Here is a 24,517-nt window from a genome sequence, read left to right on the forward strand (position 1 = left end):
CCTGTATTTTCCTGTATTTTTCACTATTTTGTGAAAATATTGTAGTTTTTCCAACAGAAATATATTATCAGTGTTCTGCAAATTTGATGGCCTTAAATATGAGTATATTTTAAGATCATAAAATGTTTGGGTTATCGCGATGAATTTCAAGTTATAATTGAAAATGTATTTTTTCTGTATTCTACGCAGTTTTGTGAACATATTGTAGTTCTTTGAACGGCTAACAATCAAAAATTCAATGCCAATTGTTAGATTACACTAATACGAGCATCATACTATAAAAAAATCTATAGGTTATCGCGATAAATTTTAAGTTATCTACAAATTACCGCCGGTTAGAATTTTTTTTAGGACTTGCTCCGGTGTTTTAAGTACTACAAACCAAACAGTAGTTCCCAAAAATATTTCAAAAATCTGACATGAATCTAGAAGCCCATACATTTCTGTAAGTGCCAAAATTTTGTAAATCGGGCTTAGGACAGCCGAGATATAGTGGGTTGAATTTAGCGTTCCAACTGATTTTGAGGCTCCGTCGTCCGTGTAAGTGACGAATATCTTAGGCGGACAAGTGTTAAATGACACAAAAAACAATTTGATAGAAGGTGAATTTGTGGTAATTTGTGATTTTTCGGAAAACTACACATTTATTCTTCAAGATAAAGTTCAAAGCCATCATTGGAATGCTCAGCAAGCTACTTTGCATCCGTTTGTAATATATTATCGTCAAGATGGCAAAGTCAATCATTAAAGTTTTGTTGTAATTTCAGAAGATTTGCGCCACGATTCTGTATCTGTCAACTTATTCATATCTAAAATGATAGATTGTTTGCGATTGGATCACAAATTAACTGTCTTCAAGATATATTTTATGTCTGACGGAGCTGCATCACAGTATAAAAATAGGAAGAACTTTTCAACTCTTTGTCAATTTAAAATCAAATATGATATAGAAGTTGAATGGCATTTTTTTGCAACATCACATGAAAAAGGGCCATGCGATGCCATAGGAGGGACACTAAAACGTATGGCTGCCAGGCCAGTCTTGCCAAAGAACGTGAACATCCGATAAAAAAATGCTAAGGAACTATATGATTGGGCTCAAAATCGGAAAGAAGAGCAGCTTACACAAATCTTCTTTTGTTATTCAACTACTGAGAAATATGATATCATTGCACAAGAACTTAACCAACTATTTTCAAGTGCAAAAACAGTTCAAGGCACTCAGAAATATCACTCGTTTATCCCTATTTCTGAAAGACAATTTGAAGTTAGACAATTTTCGAGCTGTGACGATAACAAGAAAGTAGTTGAACAATTAAGAAATAAAATTGCAGTATATATATATATATATATAAAAAAAAACAAAAAAAAAACAAACTCCTTTTCCATGGTTGTACGATCTTGCCGCGATGAGATTGCTTTACCCATTAGACGGGCTTAGCCCTGGGGACCAAAAGTACACCGTTGTGATAGAATCACATTTTTAATGCCACGTTTAGATTTACCGTGTATATCTCAGAAGTGATGCATCTCAGCTAAATTTTACTTGAGTATTTTTCGATAGAAATTTTTCATATTTTAAAATATGAAGTTATATTTCTGTACTCAAAAAAAAAAAAACGCACTAAAAATATCGTTTTACATGAATTTGTTTTATTTATTTTTTTTAAATAATTTATTTTTTATTCAAAAATTTTCCGTTTTGAGGCATTGTGCAAGAAACTACAAACAATATGCTGCAAAACATATCCAAAAATTCAGAACATCAATTTTGCGGTTTTTAAGAACAATAAACTTCAAATTTTCATTTGAAAATTTCGTTTATATTTTTTTTACCGTGCATACTTTTTTAAATACTTTAGTATATAGGTTTTGATCAAACAATAAAAAATTCAGCTACGATTCACTCAATCAAAATAAAATATTTCTGGGATGGAGAAACACGAAATATTTGTTTATTTGAAAATTTTTATGTAAATATGAGTATATCTCGAAATTGATGCAACCTAGAAAAAGTTTACTTAAGTACTTTTCGATTGCAATTTTTTTGTACTTTCAAATAATCACATAAAAAATTATTGTTTTCTCCTATTTCGATTTTTTTTCAAAATCTGTATTTTTTTTTAAATCATAACTTTTTTCTCCATAATTCTTTCATTTTGAAACATTGTGCAATAAATCACATAAGTTGTCCCCTAAAACATATCCAAAAATAAAAAAAATCGAAACTGCGTTTCTGGAGAAAATTGATTTAAAAATTTTGTTTTTGAAATAAAAAATAATTTGTAACTTTTTTTACCGTGCATATTTTTCTCCATATAGTCCTTAGCAATACCTACAACTTTGTAGAAGATCTCAAATAGATCGGACAAACCGTTTTCGAGTTACAGTTTTTTGAAGATTTGCTATGCATTTTCCGATACGCCCTTCTCAAAAATAAGGCGAGGTTCAAAATGGCGGTCTGAAGGTGCAAAATGGCATTTTTGGTCATAAAGAATCTGTATGCAAATTTTCAGGCGATTTAAAAAATACAAAAATTAAATTAAAAAAAAAATCGTCATGTTCAGTTTGACTTTATTAACGAGATTTTTAGCCCTAGGCTAGTTCATCTCGGGACCAACGGCTTTACTTCCCTTCCGAAGGAAGTCGTCACTATAACTTTTTACGTCATAAGTGACTATGTCGGGGATGGGATTCGATCCCAGGTCCTCGGCGTGAGAGGCGAGTGTTCTAACCACTACACCAGGTCCGTCCCCTGTCATGTTCAGAGGAATCGCTCTTTTCCCTCTTGGAAGCTTGAAGCGTCCGCGGTCACGTTTATGACTCGACACAAACTAGAAAGTCCAGGAATCAAAGTTGACGGGAACCCATTTCAAACAGGATGACTGTGCGGACGTAAGGAATACTGATTTACCGTAACCGAGTGATTCCAAGCAACAGCACCAAAATTTGGTAAATTTTTTAATTCATTTTTTTCTATTGAGCTGAAACTTTGCACAGTTTTCCAGTTCCATGTAAATCGTCATTTTCCGATATCAAATCTCCAAGTTGAGTCACGACTAACTTTTCAAAAGGGTGTATGTGAAAATGGTTCAAAAATATTCAAAAAGCTGCACAGCAAAAACGGTTCGTTCGATTGTTAGACAACTAAAGAAACAAAGTTAGACAACTAAATAAAGATTCCAAAAAAAATACACACAGTAAAAATACACACAGTAATTTTTGACACAAAAACTCAAATATCTCAAAACCCTATCGGAATACCAACGTAATTTTTTGAGGGAAAACGGTCCATTATATTAGCTATCTACCATAAAAAGTTATGACATTTCAAACATGTCACAATTTTCACATTTGGTAGAAAAAAAATTTTTTTTTCGGTGTAAATTATTACGGGAACCGCAGTTTGTTGCTTATTTTATTGTTAAGGGCCTTGCGTGAATTAAACAAGTCGTTTTCATGTATTCATTAGTATTATGTATATGATATGTATAAATATTATGTATATGTATAAAAATTATATGTATATGTATATATGTATAAATTAAAATGAATTAACAGATTACACGAAAATAAATTTTTTTTTACCAGGATATTTTTTTTTAGAGTATGATCGATGAGTTTCTAAATGTTATATATAAACTTTAAAAGTTTTGGATTTGGGTATGCGTTATGAGATCATGAAAACATTTTATTAATACTTATTTATTTATTTATTGCTATTCAATTTTTTTTACAATATCGAACACTTTTGCATCATTATCAGTACAGTTCGAGTATAGTTTTGCTTTAATTTTATTTTCTGACAATGGAATGAAACAGTGAAATTTTTGGGTTCCTTGGATCGTTTTCGCGTTATTATATTGCTCGCTGAGCTCTGATGCCGTTAATTCGTACTCTTCAGTAGTAGTAAAATAAAATGATAATTTTGTTAAATCTTCTTCTTTTCTGCGATTCGCCCAATCAAATAGTTCTTTTGCAATTTTAATTGGATGCTCACGTTCTTTGGATAAACTTGCTCTTGTGGCCATGCGCTTTATGGTTCCTCCAATAGCATCACAAGGACCTTTGCCATGTGACGTAGCAAAGAAATGCCATTCTGTATCAATTCCGTACTTTGATTTAAATTGACATAGGCTCGAAAAATTCTTACGGTTTTTGTACTGCGATGCTGCTCCATCAGACATGAAATATATCTTTCTGATTTCTTTATCCTTATCAACGCGTAAAAAGTTAATCATTTTGGCAATGAACAAATTTACAGATACTGAGTCGTGTCTTAAATCTTCGGAAATTACAATAAAACTAAAATGTTCAATTTGCGTACTTCCATTGAAATAAATAACGAATGGATGAATTGTAGCTTGTTGTACGTTCCAGTGATGGGACTGCACTTCATCTTGCAATACAAAGCTATTGTTTTCAGAAAAATCACAAATGACTAAAAATTCACCATCTTGTAATGTATTTTTCGTATTTTTTAAAAAGCGGGATTGCTCTGTTTTAATAAAGTCGTGAGGAATTAAACTTTCTAATTTCAAGCAAAAAAATGACACAAACTCATCTACAGGTTTTACAATAGTTTCTAGGTCACACCTATCCGTGGTCACCCATTGCTCAAATGATAACTGATCAATATAATTTTCTTCAAACTCAGCGAATAAAGTATTTTCCAATGATGATCCAGATTCTTGGACAATCCGAACAAGATCGTAGATAGCAATTTGATGTTGTATTTTCACACAAAAGACTACCAGTTAACATTTTAATATCCTTTGATAAATTGATTCTTTTCAAACTATGTAAGATTAGGTTAATATTTTCGTGTGTTGTGCACACACAAACATTATGTGTTCCTGAATTGGATAGAAGCTTGCATTGCCTTGGACGAAGGCTTGCAAATGAGGAAAAACCTACCTTAATATTTTCGATAATTTCCTTGAAGCGTGTATACGCTTCTTTCAAAGTAGTCATCATTAATCGTTTTTGGATTGCTTTACGCTTTCCATCTTTTTTACAAATACATAATCTTTTTGGCCAGGCATAGCTCTACTTACTTCATCGTCTTCAAAATATTGAATTATTTTTTCTTATGTCTCATCTGTTAATGAAGTACTCGACCTAGCATTTTTGGTTGCAAGACAGTTATTTTTGAATTGTTTTGCCTCTTTTGCTGTATTTCTATTGGTTTTGAACTCATCAATGGCGTCTTGAATAGACCACGAGCTCGGCAGCATCGACAAAATCAATAATTTTTCTTTCCTTGTCGTGGCTAGATTCGAGAACCTTTCCTTCATATTCATATTTACCTCATCGTAGTCTGTATTTTCCACATCCTCAGGTCCTAATTTGAAGAGGTTTCTTCGTACAGCTTCGTTGATTTCACGGTATTTTTTCCCGGGATAATTGACGTAACCCATCTTCGTCCATTTAATCGGAGTCACTTTTATTCCAGCTATCCCTTCGTTGAAGCGATCATTCTTCTGATTGATTTGTTGAAACAGATGTCGCTGATGGTACCGTGGCAAGACTATCTGCACTTGGTACATCTGGTAACTCCTCAGTTGTTGTCGGTGCATCTAGTAATTCCTCAGTTGTTGTTGTTTTCGAACTTCCTGCAACCTGATCCACCGATGATGTACAGATTGCCCGTTTGTCAACGTTTAAACGGCAGGACGTACAAATGCGTAAATTTGTATTCAATGTAGACATTGGAGCATAACCAGCCGCTTTCAGTTTATCTATGGTGCTTTCGGTGAGATTTCGTAGCTCTTTCGAACACTTTTTTTCTGCAAACGGCCTGCAACAGTTGAGAAAGCGACTACTCATGTTGCTCGTTAGATTTTAATAAACAAAATCACTTTTAAGTTTTTACTGACTAGTTTGGTGTCGTTTGCTTGACTGAAGAAAAATTTTACAATTAAATCTTTTATAACCATAGTGGTAGTATATTTTTAGCTTTTTCGTGAGTATGTTCATGGTATGTACCTATCATGTTTTTGATGTTGTTGAAGTTACTCGCTTTCTCCCAAATATGATTAACAAAGTCTATTCTCTACCAAGGCGGGTCTATACCCAGGTGTAATCAGATTTTAACTTTGTGGAGAAAACCAGCGCCGAGAAAACCGACCTGCTTTACGTATACTAGATCACCTGGGTATAGACCCGCCTTGTTCTCTACGAGGTAAACTTTTTGCAGGTAAACTAGTCGTATACCTGTATAGAAAACTTTTTTTGTAGCTTTTGTCTTCAATATTAGATTTCTTATAGGTTTCTTTTATCAAAAGGTTTCAACACTATTGAGAGAATTTTTCTTCAGTTACGTACAATAAAAAATATGACACTATCAAGACTTTAGATCACAACACTGGATCGCGTCTAACTTTCTAATAGATGCTATAATAGTTATGAATAATTAAATAAAATATCATGAAAACAACTTGTTAACCTCATGTGGTACCCTTAACAAAAAAATCAGCAACAAACTGCGGTCCTAAAAAAAATTAACAATGAAAAAAAAAAAATTTCACTAAGTGTCAAATTTGTGAAATATTTGAAATGTCATAACTTTTTTGTTTATTGGCTTACCATCACCAAATTTTTATGGTAGATAGCTAATCGATTTAGATGGAACTGAAAAACTGTGCAAAGTTTCAGATATTTTTGAAATGGTCAATCAGAATTGACTTGCATGCCTCCGTGGAATCCCTCAACCGGCAATTCAAGGAGCATTTCAATGCTGTGAAGACAAACTGCCGTTCTCGTCTGAATATCATTAAAACGATATCCAAGCCACATAGGTCTAATAATCGCTCTACGCGCTTCAGGGTACCACAAGCTATAGTAGATAGCAGGCTATTTTACGGTCTCGAGATCCTCTCATCGATTTTCAACAGCGTTCTATCAGCCTTACAGTCGCAGTGGCCGTCCCACCCGTCGATACAGGGTATACGTTCCCATACTCCTGGGACAGTCACCTTTACATGAGTCCTGGGCATGGTACTGGCTGGTACTGGACACCAAATGTCTCGCTCTACCCTCTCCGATCTCCCCTCAGACGTGCTCAAGAGTGGCATCAAAATACTTCGGCACAGCTTCGAAAGATAAAGGGAGATACCTCTAGCTGGGAAGAGCTCTCCTCGCTCCACGACCAGCAAATTATTTCACGCCTTAGGAACGGACATACACGTTTTGCCTACAACTTAGATGTTTCCGTCAAGAATGTGATCAATGCGGTGTACACAACTCAGCGGAACATGTAATCTGTCACTGCCCTCTGTACGAACATCACAGAAGTACTAATAACATTCCCGGAAGCATTCGTGATTCCCTGCAAACGATCCCGCTTCATTGGTGGCACTAATTTGCTTTCTTAAGGAAGCCAGATTCGTCTCACTCCATGCACAACCGCGCCATTAGGTCAACCAACCTGCAAGAATCATCACGCCTACACGATCTGTGGGCTCCCTGAAAGATTCCGAATTCGGGGGTAAAGCCCATCCAACAACCAACAACAAAAATCATCATTGCAACCACACCAACGATCCCTCCTCTTCCGTTTCGGCTTGCAGAAGTCGTCGGACCAGCAACTCCTATCCCTACCTCCTCGTGGTACTGGCCGGGGTACGAGTAACCTTGGGGAAGATCGGGTAACCAACCCCCGGTGGGAACTTTGGTCGTATGCTGACAGGGAAGGGGGGCTTTCACGAAACGCGACGCGAGACAAGACATAACACTTATAGTTCTTACTATCGTTAAAAAGTTTTAAAAATTACCTTTCTGTCGACCGGTTTTGGGCGCGATGTAGCCCATCTACGGGACAATGTCCGGGGGGGTTTGCTTTTGCTTTTGCAAACCTGGAGCGTCTGTACTTCATGTTAGGAGCGGCTCAAAACAGCGTCTGTTCCCCATGTAAGGGGCGGCTGATCATCGTCCGAGTACCAGAGAAGGACTTTAACCCGTTAACGCCCAAGGTATCTCACAATTGAAATTCAGCTCCGTTTTTTTTATTCATAGTCGTATTCCCATAAATTAAACCTTATTTCACCAAAAATTTTCAAGTCTATGGTTAGGATCCAAAAAAAATTCTTGAAAGTGTGTCGTCCATATCTAGTTATTCTATAAGTTTATTTTCGAGATTAATCAAATATATTTTCATGCAGTTCGATCCATTACAATGTAAACAAGTTGGAAAAAAACTGCAGGTGGGGGGTAATTCATAAATTACGTCACGTACAGAAGAGGAAGGAGGGGGTTACAATGAAACGTGACTACCCATATAAAAATTGGAATCCATACCAAAAGTGTAAAAAAGAGGAAAATTGAGGTAGATGAATATGGCAAAACTTTGCGTGACGTAATTTATGAACGCACCCTGATAAAGAAATTGCAACATAAAGAATAAAAAATTCAGAGGCGAAAGGTGCATGCCAGAACTAAATCATTTAGTGACTTCAATTCAATTTTCTGCTCTACCACGTAAGTAAGATACAGACATACATACATTTCCATACATGTACATGTACAATTATGCACACTTAAACCATTTATACCAAAAACAAAATAAAATCTTACATCAAATATTTTGACTTAGGTTGGCGGCTATTCAATTTTACTCTCATTTGACAGCCGCCCTTCACCCTTGGAGTTCAGTTCATGGATGGATAAGTCAATTTGTCGGTTTTTTCGTTCTTCACTCCCTTAAAAAGATCAAAAGATCTAAATGGTGTCAAGGTTTATCTAAAAATGTAAGGAGCATTGCATCCGAAATAAGCGATTGTTGCTCGAATCGATAGTAAGTATCCATTGATTTGATCTAGGCAGACCAATTTCTTATTGGTTGTTTCCTTGATGATTCGCACATAACAGCAATTCCCAGTTAATATGTTTTTTTTTGCGAAAATATCTCCTTTAGTTGATCATCGTTTTCGAAGATACCAAATTTTCCATCACTGGACTTCAATTATGAGAATGACTTCCGAACTAAGAAGGTTTTAGGCGAATAGCTTTCTTTGGATTTAATCAGCGGACTGATATATAAGCGAATAAAATGTGTGCCCAGTAGTGCCATTTAGGTGATTTCCGAAGTAATAAGTTTCCAGGCGAATAGGTCTCATTCAGTTCAACTTTGTCAAAAACACTAACTTCGTATAGGGCATTTTTTTTAAATTATCGGACAGGTTTGGGCCGGAGGTTCTCCGATTTGCATGAAATTTTCACCAGAGGTAGAGCTCGTGGATACATGACCAAAAGTGAAATTCAAAAAATTTATAGTGGCCTATTTTCTCGGAAAACTCTAGATGAATTTTCACGATTTCTCTATATACCTCAAACTTTGAAAATTCATATCTCCTGAACTATGCATCGTAGAACAAAAGTTTTTTAGTGAAATCGAAAGGAAATTTTCTCAGCAATCTATTAAAAATATGAAAAGAAAAACATTTTTCAGAAAATTTTTTACCATGGAGAAAATTGTCGGAAAAAATGCGAAAAAACTATCGTCTGTTTCATGAAAAATTTTCAAAAAAATATGTTTTGTTTCATCAATTCATACTCTAACTTTCGTCCATAGACGCCAAAGTGGTATCTTTTACCGTTTAGGCGACAGAACTGAAAAACCGATGACCACCCGCACGCTTCCCATAGAAAAATGTGTTCTATTGTGGGCCTCATAACCTTGCGCTAACGGCGGCAGTAATTTACACGTATTTTAAGTGTAACACAGTAAACCATCCTTTCCTTTCCAGTCAGAAGAAGCTTTTCGTCAATCGGACCACTCTCCTTTGGTCAGTTGGGTGTTTTGTGTGCCCTTCATCAGCAACGTTATTTAGTATTAAAGCTAACAGCCTCTATGAAAGCCACACGAGAAGTTCTTGTTACAATCAATCATTATGGTAACGTTTGAAGGATCAAATCTCAAGATCCACTTTCTTTGAAATCTTATGAATATATTGTTAATATGTTGTTTCGGCCAGGACGTCTTTCCTACGTTGTGTCTTTTACGATACAACGGACGGCAAATCAAGCGAACGACTTCACTTTAACAGATTTATTACCACTGAGAGGCAGCATGCCTACTCGGTGGAGAAACGAAAGAAACTACATTCTTACAAATTCAATGGGTGTGCCTTATATAGGCGCACGATACGGCCAGACAACACATACAATAATTATTCATTACGCGCGTACGCTTCTCAATACAGTTTGGCGCGCTGATGGGTTGGCGCCAACTGTAGAGGCTGCAAGCTGACTGGTAGTGGAATATTCCACAGCAGCCATCAATGGAACAATAGATAGCGTCCCTGACTGTTATACAGTTGATTGATATTATATACATGCAAATACTATACTATATTCTTCCAAGGAACAATCAGAATTTATATCAAATATTTCACTTTGTATAGAAAACAAAACTGAAAATTTATTCGTGCGCTTTTAGTTAATTATCTAAATATTTGATAAATTGAACAAAATTTGGAAAAAAGCAAGAACATTACAAATAGCACTTTATGTATGCATAAATATCCTTTTTGCTTGGCAACTATATGATACTGAGGGTCAAGCATGGGAAACACTCACTCAGTTATTGTGTTTCCCTCACTCGCTTCCACGCACAGTCGGGAGCGAGAAAGCCGTTTTTTTAACCAAGCCGAACGTTTCAATTTCCCGTTCCCATTCTGCTTCTTCGGCGAGCACTAAGCGAAACAAAAAATGGCATCTGATCAGTCGACGAATGTAATACCAAAATTCGGACAAAGGACAAACATTTGAAAAGGGCCCAAGAGGTCTTGAGCCTTTTTCAGAAACGTTGCTGTTGAGCCCTTTTTAGCCCGCCCACGCAAACTAACCCCACTATCAGAAAGATTGGTGTTAGCTCTTCCTGATAGTGGTATTCGTGAGCGTGATCGAGTTGAATTGGGTTCAACAGCGGCTTGCAAAGCCAATGTTTACCAATGTCGATGTGTCGTGTAAATTACTGCCGCCGTTAGCGCACGGTTATGAGGCCCACAATAGAACACATTTTTCTATGGGAAGCGTTCGGGTGGTCATCGGTTTTTCAGTTCTGTCGCCTAAACGGTAAAAGATACCACTTTGGCGTCTATGGACGAAAGTTAGAGTATGGATTGATGAAACAAAACATATTTTTTTGAAAATTTTTCATGATACAGACGATAGTTTTTTCGCATTTTTTCTGACAATTTTCTCCATGGTGAAAAATTTTCCGAGAAATGTTTTTCTTTTTATATTTTCAATAGATTGCTGAGAAAATTTCCTTTCGATTTCACTAAAAAACTTTTGTTCTACGATGCATAGTTCAGGAGATATGAATTTTCAAAGTTTGAGGTGTATAGAGAAATCGTGAAAATTCATCTAGAGTTTTCCGGGAAAATAGGCCACTATAATTTATTTGAATTTCACTTTCGATCATGTATCCACGAGCTCTACCTCTGGTGAAAATTTCATGCAAATCGGAGAACCTCCGGCCCAAATTGTCCGATAATAAAAAAAAATCCCCTATAACTAGATTGAGATAAAAGCAAATAATATGTTTGTCTACTATCGCCACCTTGGGAGAATTTTCCAAACTACTATGTTTCTGGGCGAAAAGATCCTATTTAGTTGAACACTTTTGTCGAAGATACCAATTTCGAGAGTTCGATTTTTTTCAGTCTCATCGCTGGACTGATATAAACAAAATAAAATATTTGACCACTAGCGCCCCCTTGTGTTTTCCGAACTTATATGGTTTTAGACGAATAGGATTCATTTAGTTGTTCAACATTGTCCATGACACAAACTTTGTATCTAATCACTTGACTGAGTTATTAGCAAATACAATCTTTGCCCACTAGCGCCATCTTGTGAGTGTTATAAGGTTTTATGTGACTAAGTATAATTTAGTTGTTCAACATTGTCGAAGACAACAATTTTGTATCTCATAACAGAACTTAGATGCAAGCAAATACAATATTTGCCAACTAGCGCAATCTAGTGAATGTTTTCCGAACTAATAAGTTTTCGGGCGAAAAGATCTCTTTCTGTTGAACACATTTGTCGAAGGCACCAATGTTGTATCTCATCACTGAACTGATATATAAACAATCAAAATGTTCGATCGCTAGCGTCATCTTTTGAGTGTATTACGAACTAAAAAGGTTTTAGGCGAATATGTCTCATTTAATTGATCAACTTTGTCGAAGACATCAGTTTTGTATCTAATAACTGGACTGAGATACAAGCAAATAAAATCTCTGCTCACAAGCGCCATCTAATGAGTGTTTTCCCAACTAATAAGTTTTCGGGTGACTAGATCTCATTCAGTTAAATACATTTGTCGAAGACACCAACGTTGTATATCATCACTGAACTGAGATATAAACAATCAAAATGTTCTACCATTAGCGCCATCTTTTGAGTGTTTGCCGAACAAATAAGGTCTTAGGCGAATAGTTCTCATTTAGTTGATCAACTTTATCGAAGACACCAATTTTGTAGCTCATAACTATACTAAGATATAAGCAAATAAAATCTCTGCTCACTAGCGCCATCTTGGGAGTGTTTTCCGAATTTATAAGGTTCTATGCGAATAGGTATTATTTAGTTGTTCAACTTTGTCGAAGACACCATTTTTGTATCTCATAACTGGGCTAAGATATAAGCAAATAAAGTTTTGGCTCACTAGCGCCATCTTGGGAGTGTTTTCCGAATTTATAAGGTTCTACGCGAATAGGTATTATTTAGTTGTTCAACTTTGTCGAAGACACCAATTTTGTATCTCATAGCTGGACTGAGATATAAACGAAGCAAATATTTGTACGCTGGAAAGTTGTTTCATATGTTGCTTATAAATGCGACATTTGTCGGCGTCTGTGCACCACCTGGTGAGTTAATTCTGAAATAAAATAGTTACCAATTGGAAGTCAGCAATCCTGTGATCAACTTTGCAGAAGACAGTTTTTTCCTAAACCTTTTTATTTTCAAGATATTTACACTACAAGTACTGTCCTATTTATAGGACGCTGGGCGTTCGGGGCTTCTGTCCTATTTTTAGGACGCTGGGCGGATATGGGTTAAGCTAAACTGCGCACTATGGCCCTCCGAACATTTAGGGGGAATGGTTCTCCGGAAATCTAGTGGGTTGGTGTCAGGCCCTGCAAGCCAACCGTAAAAACACATCAGCACAGGAACGTTAACGAGAGAATACGGACCGGAACAATCGGCAAAGACCACAGGGACGAAAAAGGACTAGCGATTGGAAACTCGGTACGTGGAACTGCAAATCCCTCAACTTCAATGGAAGTACTCGCATACTCTCCGATGTACTGACAGCGGTTTCGACATCGTAGCGCTGCAGGAGGTGTGCTGGACAGGAGCATTGGTGCGAACGTTTAGAGGTAATCATACCATCTACCAGAGCTGCGGCAACACACGCGAGCTGGGAACAGCTTTCATAGTGATGGGTGATATGCAAAAGCGCGTGATCGGGTGGTGGCCGATCAAGGAACGAATGTGCAAGTTAAGAATCAAAGGCCGATTCTTTAACTTCAGCATAATCAACGTGCATAGCCCACACTCCGGAAGCACTGATGATGACAAGGACGCATTTTACGCGCAGCTCGAACGCGAGTACGACCGCTGCCCAAGCCACGACGTCAAGATCATCATAGGAGATTTGAACGCTCAGGTTGGCCAGGAGGAGGAGTTCAGACCGACGATTGGAAAGTTCAGCGCCCACCGGCTGACGAACGAGAACGGCCTACGACTGATAGATTTTGCCGTCTCCCGTATCGGTACACCTGGAGATCACCTCAGCAGACAGAAACGCAAATCGATCACGTTTTGATCGATGGACGGCACTTCTCCGACATAACTGACGTCAGAACCTATCGTGGCGCTAATCACTACCTGGTGATGGTGAAACTGCGCCCAAAACTATCCGTCATTAATGATGTACGGTATTGACGCCCGCCCCGGTACAATCTCGAGCGGCTGAAACAACCGGATGTTGCCAATGCGTACGCGCAGTATCTTGAGGCAGCGTTGCCGGATGAGGGCGAGTTCGATAGGGCCCCTTTTGAGGGCTGCTGGAGGACAGTCAAAGCAGCCATTAACGACGCTGACGAAAGCAGTGGAACGGAGCTCAGGAAACAATTGGTTCGACGAGGAGTGCCAGGAGGTTTTAGAGGAGAAGAATGCAGCGCGGGCTGCAATGCTGCAGCATGGCACGCGGCAAAACGTGGAACGATACAGACTGAAGCGGAAACAGCAAACCCGCCTATTCCGGGAAAAAAGCGCCGCCTGGAAGAGGTGGAATGCCAAGAGATGGAGTTGCTGTACCGTTCTCAAGAAACGCGGAAGTTCTATCAGAAGCTCAACATATCCCGCAAAGGCTTCGTGCCGCGAGCTGAGATGTGCTGGAATAAGGATGGGAGCATCTTGACGAACGGACGCGAGGGGATCGAAAGGTGGAAGCATCACTTCGATGAACACCTGAATGGCGCAGAGAACACAGGCACAGAAGGTCACGACAACGAAGGCGATGGCTACGTCAGCATAGCGGACAGCGGAAACCAACCAGCTCCCACGATGGGGGAGGTGAAGGATGCCATTCAACAGCTCAAGAACAACAAGGCCGCTGGCAAGGATGGTATCGGAGCCGAACTCATCAAGATGGGCCCGGACAGGTTGGCCGCTTGTCTTCATCGACTGATAGTCAGAATCTGGGAAACGGAACAACTACCGGAGGAATGGAAGCAATGCGTTATATGCCCTATCAACAAAAAGGGCGACAAACTGGAGTGTGAAAATTATCGTGCAATCACCATCCTAAACGCCACCTATAAAGTGCTATCCCAGATTCTCTTCCGTCGTCTATCACCTATAGCAAACGAGTTCGTGGGAACTCGTGAGTACCAGGTCCCTACGCACCATTTGTTCATCGATTTCAAGGCGGCATACGATAGTATCGACCGCGTAGAGCTATGGGAAATCATGGACGAGAACAGCTTTCCCGGGAAGCTCACAAGATTGATCAGAGCAACGATGGACGGTGTGCAAAACTGCGTGAAAATCTCGGGCGAACACTCCAGTTTGTTCGAGTCTCGGCGGGGACTACGACAGGGCGACGGACTTTCGTGCCTGTTGTTCAATATTGCGCTTGAAGGTGTTATGCGGAGAGCCGGACTTAACAGTCGAGGCACGATTTTCACGAGATCCGGACAATTTGTTTGCCTCGTGGACGACATAGATATTATTGGGAGAAAATTTGAAACGGTGGCAGATTTGTTCACCCGCCTAAAACGCGAAGCAACAAGAGTCGGGCTAATGGCGAATGCGTCGAAAACAAAGTACATGCTGGTTGGCGGAACTGAGCGCGACAGGACCCGCCTAGGAAGCAGTGTTACGATAGACGGGGATACCTTCGAGGTGGTGGACGAGTTCGTCTACCTCGGATCCTTGTTGACGACTGACAACAATGTTAGTCGGGAAATCCGAAGGCGCATCATCAGCGGAAGTCGTGCCTACTATGGGCTCCAGAAGAAACTGCGGTCAAGAAAGATTCACCCTCGCACCAAATGTACGATGTACAAAACTCTCATAAGACCGATAGTCCTCTATGGGCATGAGGCGTGGACTATGCTCGAGGAGGACTTGCAAGCTCTTGGGGTTTTCGAACGCCGAGTGCTAAGGACGATCTTCGGCGGCGTGCAGGAGAACGGCGTGTGGCGGCGAAGGATGTACCACGAGCTCGCTCAACTCTACGGCGAACCCAGTATCGTGAAGGTAGCTATAGCTGGAAGGATACGCTGGGCAGGGTATGTTGCAAGAATGCCGGACAACAACCCTGTAAAGATGGTATTCGCTACGAATCCGGTCGGAACAAGAAGGCGTGGGGCGCAGCGAGGTAGGTGGATTGACCAGGTGCACCAGGACCTGGAGAGCGTGGGTCACAGTCGAGGATGGAGAGAAGCAGCCATGAACCGAGTGAATTGGCGAATTATTGTTGGCGAGGCTTTATCAAGATAATTGATGTAAAGCCAAATAAGTAAGTAAGTAAGTAAGTCGTCGGACCAGCAAAGGCGAACGTCCCGCTTTTAATAAGTGGTGTTGTCCATCGTCTAACGTCTAAGTTTGATTGAAAGTTCATTTGTAACAGATCCGTCCTAGCCTTCTGCTAGCCGCCTTCCAAAGCGTGCAAAAGCTAGAAGTAAACTGCTCTGAACGGTATGTTTGGAAAATCATTTTTATTGTCAAAAACCCACAATGGTGAGACTCATCGGTAGAGCTCAAAGGTTGGTCCCTCTGGCCATCCTTTCTTACCTCTTTTTCATGGGATGTCCATTAGCCTGGGACACGGTTAGCTTAGCTTAGCTTAGACTGACTACACATATCAATGGTTGCTATTCCGTGATTGACCGAAGTCAGTGAAAATGCACAAAGAATCAACTAGAAGTTCGGCTGGGATTGGCCATAATCTTCTTCAGTGTGCATAATTCAGTGCCTCTATTTATACAGGGTCAATAACGGCGCCGGCCACGTCCTTGCAGTCAGGTGGGATTGGGGGAAGGAATGTTAGTGTGTAACCTTTGCTTTTTGGAGACCGTGTTTGCCTCTGCATCTCCACAAAGGTTACTGGGAGGGATGTTTGTTAATGGGGAGGATCGTTGGGTCATAGGATTCACTTTGATAAGCGATTAGACCATGATAAACAATGATTTGTGAGATATATACATGCTTATACGTAAATATAATATTTTCATTTGATATGAACAATTTCTATGTAGAGGAAAATTATGCCGAAACTTGAGGTGACGAACCATTCAAAGTTTGTTGAACAAATACCTAAATGTAACATTCCTACAGCTGTCAGGACGAAAGCATGTGTTATTATATTTTACTCATTTGAAAAGAAACAAAAAACTCGATTGGTTGGGACATCATAGAACACTCTTATTCTTATGCCGACACTTACAGTGGCGAACCATCCAAAGTTTGTTGAATAAAGTGAACCTTTCGCAAGTCTACACTTGTAGTGTCGAACCATTCAAAGTTTTTTTAATTACAAAAATAAAGGTATATAAGAGGTGTTCTGAAAAAAAAAATGTTAAACATAAATAAATCATGAATCAGAGTTTGTGTCGACATTCACAGTGACGAACCATCCATAGTTTGTTGAAAAATCATATTTACATCCCACCATTGTAACGATTGAATGTGCAGTCATACATATTTTATAGATTAGAAATAGTAGCATGAAACGAGCTCACCAATTGATCCGTTATCCTTGACTGAGCAGCCACAATCCACTTTCGGCTTCACTCGTTTGCTCGGCTATAAAAAAAAGCACTCAGGAAAAAAAATAAGCGCGCGACCCAAAAAGAATAAAAAAAAACTGTTCGGGCTTTTTTGACGCACTGCCCATGAGCAAGCGTCAAGGTCGAAGGATCAAACAGAACTAACCGATCGCGGCACTTTTTCAGCTACTCCAACCGAACTCACCGATCACGCCACTTTTTCACTTACTAGAACAACGCGCGACATGTTTGATCCTGCCCTCGTCGCTCGCCCCGGCAAAAGCAAGTGTCAAGGTCGAAAGATTAAACAGAACTAACCGATCGCGGCACTTTTTCACTTTCTTCAACCGAACTCACCGATCACGCCACTTTTTCACTAACAAGACCGACGCGCGACATGTTTGATCCTGCCCTCGTCGCTTGCCCCGGGAAAAGCAAGTGTCAAGGTCGAAAGATCAAACAGAACTACTGTCCATTAGCCTGGGACACGGGTATATGAAAAATTAAGATTCTCGCCCCAGTCCACTTTTTGGATTGCATTTAGGTCCTATAACAACTGTGCAAAATTTCAGCTCGAACGGTGAAACTATATTTTAGCGCCAGCCTTTCAAAGTTTGTATGGTTTACTATGGGAAAACTTACTTTTGCAAAAAAAAATCGTCAGAGGTCGCCTCTATAAAAATTCTGAACACAGGCCTCGATAGGTATTTTTATAATGAAGAATATTGCCGAAGACCGCGAAACAATCCGACACTTGTGAAATAAGTTATTCAATGAAAATTTATTTACAAAGCACCCTTACGATGCTCCTAACCTGGTGATCAACTAATCATATGTCAGTGTGCTAAAATTCACCTTATAAAGGAATAAAAAATATTAGAAGAAGTATTTTTAACACAAGGAGCCCCGGGGTCAAATATAAGTTGTACCTTAAATTTCTATCAGCCATATCTCAACAACGGTTCAACCGATTCTTTCAAGTATCTCATGTCCATATTCCATAGCTTAGTATGTTAGAAAAAAAGGAAAAAAACGTTTATAGAGGTGATGAAATTTCTCCAAGAGCAATTAAACCAATAAAATTTGTTTCGCACGTAGAAGTGACATGAGAATCGTGCCTTATTTTATGACAAATTTCATAATCTAATGTATTTCAAACCCGAACGACTCTAGATAACTAGACAAATAATGAATGTGATGCAAAAACCAAATTTTAGCATCCTTAACAAGGCAGATTTGTGTAGATTACGGATTTTGCATGCCAAAACTTTTATTGCTCTTGATGTGCATATCATCTAGATCAGTTTTAATTCTTTCTAGTTAAATTTCCTTCTGCAATGTTGTTCAATAAGACATTTTTCGACACAAATACGCTTGCAGAATTCAAGCGTCGTAAAATTCAAGATCTTGCAGCATTCCCAAAACAACAATTTCATACTCACTAGCGCCACCTGGTGACAAAATATCCTATTTCATGGCTCAAATAATGATAGCACTTGAGCTACTGAACAACTTTGTCGAAGACACCACCATTAGTGCCACCTAGCGGTCGAATTCCGAATTAAATGAGGTACCATCAGATAGCGCTTCACCTCCAGAACAACTTGACTGAAGACCCCAAGTTTCCCAATTATCTGGATTTTGAGATTACCGATTTCAAACTGTGGTTTACTCGAACCGTATATAGTGCGTTCATTATCATACGACTTCCATGTACATTTGTTGATTTTACCGCATTATAAAGGGACATACTGTAAATAAAAACTGTCAAGTAATGTTCTTGAGAAGGTTCTTGAGGAATACATTTTGGTTTGGTGTAGATGAATATCTTTGTTGCAAAATGATAGCACATAAACCACAACAGTTGTACGAAGTACAATAGCGCGACACTACGAAGGTTAACTTGAAAAGATAAAAGCCATTCCAGAAAAAAATAACATCAAGTACCCAATAATCTCTACACCGCTATGGAACTTCAAAATTGTTAGGATTGGATTTCTAGAACAAGGGATTCATATAAATCCCAAAGTTCCTGTTCAAATTCTTGGGCCACCTCTTATGTTTAATACAAGACAATTTTTCGTAAAAGCTCTAGGCACCCGGCATTAAACCTCTACCCACTCACTTTTATTTTTTCTCGAATCGTCACCAATCGAATTGTTGCCAACAAAGCAAAACAAATTTATCGTATTGCTTGTACTTCACTCACCATACAGTTGTAGAAATCGTAATAATTGTTCTCTTATTTCCTTGAAAAACAACACTACTGAAGTGCTTACACCGGGCCATTATTTCGATATTTTTGTCACAGAATTACTGAAAGCTTTTATCACACCACAGCTCATCAAACCAATCTTCAACTTACACTTCGCCGACAGCAGCCCCAAATCTACGCGCAAAAACTCATACACGTACGGTTTCTCCATGCTACCCGTATCGGTCATCACCTTCTGGATCAAATCGGGATGCGTTGGACATAGAACCACAATCGGTCCAAAACACAACTTGAACAGACGATGGTGTTTGTTGTTCTCGAAAACCCGCTTCAAATTCACGAAAATCTTGTAGCAATTTTTCTGCGCAAACTCCAACCCATTTCCAAAGAATGGCACCATCGGTTCTGTGGATGGAATTTTGTTCGCAAATCTGTATTTAAATTTGGCATACACATAGAGCGCCAACAAATACACCACGATCAATGCGAACGTGAGCCCAAACATCTTGACACGTTTCAACGACACCGACGTTAAGCGATCCTGATCCTAACCGGGACGAAACTGATCAGACCAATTATACCGTTGTCACCGACTATTACCTCACGACTGATAGTTGATCACACGTCAATACAATTCACAATCAGACCAGAAAATCGTCACAATGCTTATACTCGGGCGATCAATAAACTCACCCGAAAAAGAAACATTGCTGAATCGGCGCATAAGATAGAAACTCATTTGCGACAACGTTCTAGCCGCTACGCGATCGCATACTTTGTAGGGATAGTATCGCTGTCTCCTTTATCCGCGGATGCTACCGGTGTGTATTGCCGTGAATGCTCCGCTCCGTAACGGTGTGGCGGTTCACTGTGATGAATATTCCACATACTTTTGTCATTCAAGCTTATAGCTCATATCCTTATACTAACGTGATCGCCAAACTTGTCCCTGAATTTCCTATCCTGATGGGACAAATATGCAGCATATAGAATCATCTACGGATAATGCAATGGAACGACAACGTGATCTCGTCTCCGCAAACGGTTGATCTTACAACAGGTATGCATGCTAGTGTATTACTTTCGCAACGTTGTTCAGCAATTCAGTACTTGCATATCGAACGGCGCTTACAGCCACATTAGGTCTACTTGATACAGCCATGACACGCTTATCAATTTCTACTTATATGATTATAAAAAAGGAACGGAAGACTAAAATTTGAAATATTTTCAAATTTTGGTCTTCCGTTCATTTACAATACATATTGTTACCCAGAGAATGTGTTAAAATAGCACAGGTTTGGGTTAGAGTTGCACACTTTCATATTTCGTTTTTTTTTTCTCTTTATCGCACATAGTTTTTAAATTAATGTGTGTGTTACCTTGGTCTACACTTGGATATAGGGTAGGTGTACCAGTTATGGAAAAATGGTTCCCTATTTCGCCATACGTGATAATTTGATAATTTTCAAATTTTCAAACATTCTGTCTGTTGAGTAGTTTAATATGAAATGAATCTTGATGTTAAAACATTCAAAAATATTCAAAATGTGATAGTTTTCGAGAAAACACATATGGCTAAACAGGGAACCACTATAGCCATAACTAGTACACTTTCCCAACACAGAATAAAATATTTAATTTTCAATGCGATGTAAACTGAAGTCTACTGTAAAAATAAATCAAATTCGTGTGTTGTTATAGCTTAATGTAAATTCAAATGAATATACATTCAATATTCAACTAAAAATGGTTGAATATTACATGATCATGTAAATTTAAAGTGAATTTGATTGAAAAATAATGGATTGGTCGTCAAAATTTAGGTTTATTTTGATGCTCCAAATATGTGCATGAAAATAAATTTAAATTTACAACATATTTTTAGCTGTGTAGGTTTCACAGGTCACCTGAAACACAAAAATGAATAATAAATGCAACCCCGGGGCAAGTGGGACCTGAAAAAAAAGGTAGTTCAAGCAAATTATTCAATGAAATTTTCAGACGTCAATATTTTTTCCAATCCAACAACATAATCACATTTTGGCAACATATTAACTGGTGTGTGCATGAGTTTGATCGAATCATTTCGAAATTGTGAAAACCTTAGAAGAAAGTTTTAGAATGAGCCATTATACGCAGTTAGCTCACTGCACGTGACAAGTGGGACACATCCAGTTTCATGCGTCAATCCACATCAGTAAGTCAACCATTACAATAATAGGACTTATAAATCATAGATTTTTAATTTAAATATATTTTTGATGTACATAAGAGATCAACCATAAAAAACGTAATGATTTAGGAAGAAAACTTTTATTTAATAGTATGTCACATCACACTTAATACTAACAGAAAATTGCTCAAACAAGCGTAAAGAGGAATAAAACGTGTTCAAAATACATCATTGTTAAAGTTATTAATTAAAAAGTAGCACATAAACTTTCAATGATAGACGGAGTTATAAATATGTTCTGTTATTATTTAATGCATAACAAAAAAACACTTAATGGGATGGAATTGTTTTCCGTAACTAATAAATTTGGTAGAAATAACAAATAAAGGTCAATTAAAATTGAAAATAATTCGTTCTCACGATGCATTTTTAATTTCATCGCTGTGTTCAATTTTGAATTCGTATTTAAAAAAATAGAAGAATTACACAATTTTTCTCTCTCTTATGCAATTACGTAATTTAAGATTGACCTTTTTTGATAAAAATCATTTGTTTGAATGTTTTAGTGCTACTCTTTAGGAAAAAATTGAAACGTTTAGAAAAAGTTTTGATTCTGTTTTTATTTTTGATGAGTTAGACCGTCGAACATTTCATCTATATAAATAAAGATGGAATGGTGATTGTATGTCTCGAAATGGCTTACCGTTCGGTCAACGGATATAAATGATTCATTTTCCTTTTTGTTCGTCAAGGGTTTCGACGTGTTTGTGTGTATAAATATCCTAGGATATTCACCGGGAAAGTCGGAAAAATGAGAATGAAGGGAACTGTCATTTTGTATGGGACAATCCATAACGTTTTTCAACAGCCTACTTGATGGCAAATCGAAGATTGCCGGGACCACTTGTATGAAATGAAAACAAAATACCGGTTTATCGTTAGCAGCTTGTAATATTAATAAAAATTGTGGATTACTGGTGGAAATTCGTTTTAGAACACATTTATTTTTTGCGGGTCAATGCAAGACGTTAAACATGTCACAATTTATTATGCAAGTTGAAAATAGCGCTGAATTGAAAACTGTTACATGTAACACATGGTAATAAAAATAACAATATTATTCTCCAGTCTTGTGCACTTGAAAACTTAAAATTTGGCTTCGTTTTATAATCACCTCAATACATTCCTTGTCATTGTATATTCAACTTTCTAGAACAATACCACAATGGAAAACGTTTCCTAAGTGAGCGATGAAGGAACGCCTCGCTTTCCAGATTCTCACTTGCCCCGGGGTACCTTAGCTCGGGGCAAAAAGAGATGGAAATAGAAAGCTTGTAACTTAAACACATAGTATTTTTAATCAAATTTAAGTGTGAATGCTATATCTCAATAACTTTAATGATGGGTCCCTCATGTTCGAAATCCCAATGAATTCAAAATAAATTTTGAAAAATTTAAAATTGGAATCTATGTTCATGAAGGTTCTAGTAAGAATGGAGCATTTGTTAAAATTTAAAAAGCAATAACGTCCGATAGGTCAAGTAATTAATAAAAAGAAGAAACGGACGTTTTTGTCTTTCAAAACGCTATAAGTGGAACACGAGTGGAACATGTTCGTGTAATTTCTCTTTCTACACCTTTCGAATATACTACATACAACACGTTGCTATGAATAAAGGTTGCATTTACTACAAAGCTACTGGTAGTTAGCTTCAGAGGTTGCTACTCATGCTTTGAGATTGTTGAAATGAATGGAATAATTGAAATTTGAGTAAATATCATGGGAAAACGACGTCAGCTTTGATATTTCGAAAGGTGTTTTGAGATTTCCGTAGAAACTTTGATATTTCGAAAAGAATTTTTAGATTCCGGTAAGGAATTTTAAATTTATTTGAGAGATCTGGTATTCTTTCTGGCGTTACGTCCCAACTGTGACAGAGCCCAATTCTCAGCTTATTGTTCTTATTATTATTATTATCATTCTCATTATTCCTATCAATTTTTAAATGAGGGCTTTCAACGTCAATTGACAATTTTGCATGTGAATATCGTGTGGCAGGTACGAAGATTCTCATTACGATAATTATGTTCTATCTGGCATTACGATACTTATGTTGTTCCTTATGAATTCTCGGATGGATTTCAGCTAAGGTACTGTGGGGGAAGTGTAGCAATGGGGTAAGTGGATCATTCGTCCGTAATAAGAATAAATACTTTAATATATCGAATGTTTTCACACCTACGCTTTATTTTAGGTTATATTCTCACGTACACACTAATACTACTGCAAAACTGATACTACACGTGCACTAACACAAACAAACTTGCTGACTGCAAAAATCAATTCATTTAAAGTTGTTTTCTGTCGATAAAAAATCCATTGTATCTCTGTCTAAAATCGAATACTTTTAGTTTTTTCAACACATGGTGATCATTTCAGTTCTAATTGTATGAATCACAATTAAAAAATGTAATTTTTGTAAATAAATACAGATATATTGGTCATGGTACACTTACCCGCACTTTTTAATGGGATAAGTGGATCAACTATTGTTATCAAATATTGGCAGACTTCTTATGCGGATTTGATTAAGCTTTAGTGTCACCAAGTGTTGTTTTCCTCTTACATTTTTCATTCCTAGCTTGAATTTGTCAAATTGATCTGAGAAAATTTCATTCAATCCACCTAAAAGTGTTGTACAGTATTTCTAGTACAAAAAATAAATGAAAATTGAAAAATTCAAACAAATTTTTTCTTTGTTTTTAAGGTGAAATGCAATAGAGCAAAAAATACAATTTCTCCAGCTGAAAGCATATTATCGTACGTTTTTT

The 24,517-nt window shown here is 37.8% G+C and overlaps 1 protein-coding gene across 1 annotated transcript in view; it reads right to left on the minus strand.

The window, feature by feature from the left end:
• The window catches only part of LOC5575188 (cytochrome P450 4C1), an 86,125-nt gene extending 66,000 nt beyond the window's left edge, over nucleotides 1-20,125 (minus strand). Inside the window, exon 1 of the mRNA XM_021852746.1 lies at nucleotides 19,660-20,125. Within this exon, the coding sequence (XP_021708438.1) occupies nucleotides 19,660-20,014 (355 nt within the window). The 5' untranslated portion in view covers nucleotides 20,015-20,125. The remainder of the gene's footprint in view (nucleotides 1-19,659) is intronic.
• Nucleotides 20,126-24,517: the final 4,392 nt, after the last annotated feature.

This window comes from Aedes aegypti, chromosome 3 (assembly GCF_002204515.2).
Source record: "Aedes aegypti strain LVP_AGWG chromosome 3, AaegL5.0 Primary Assembly, whole genome shotgun sequence".
NCBI lineage: Eukaryota > Metazoa > Arthropoda > Insecta > Diptera > Culicidae > Aedes > Aedes aegypti.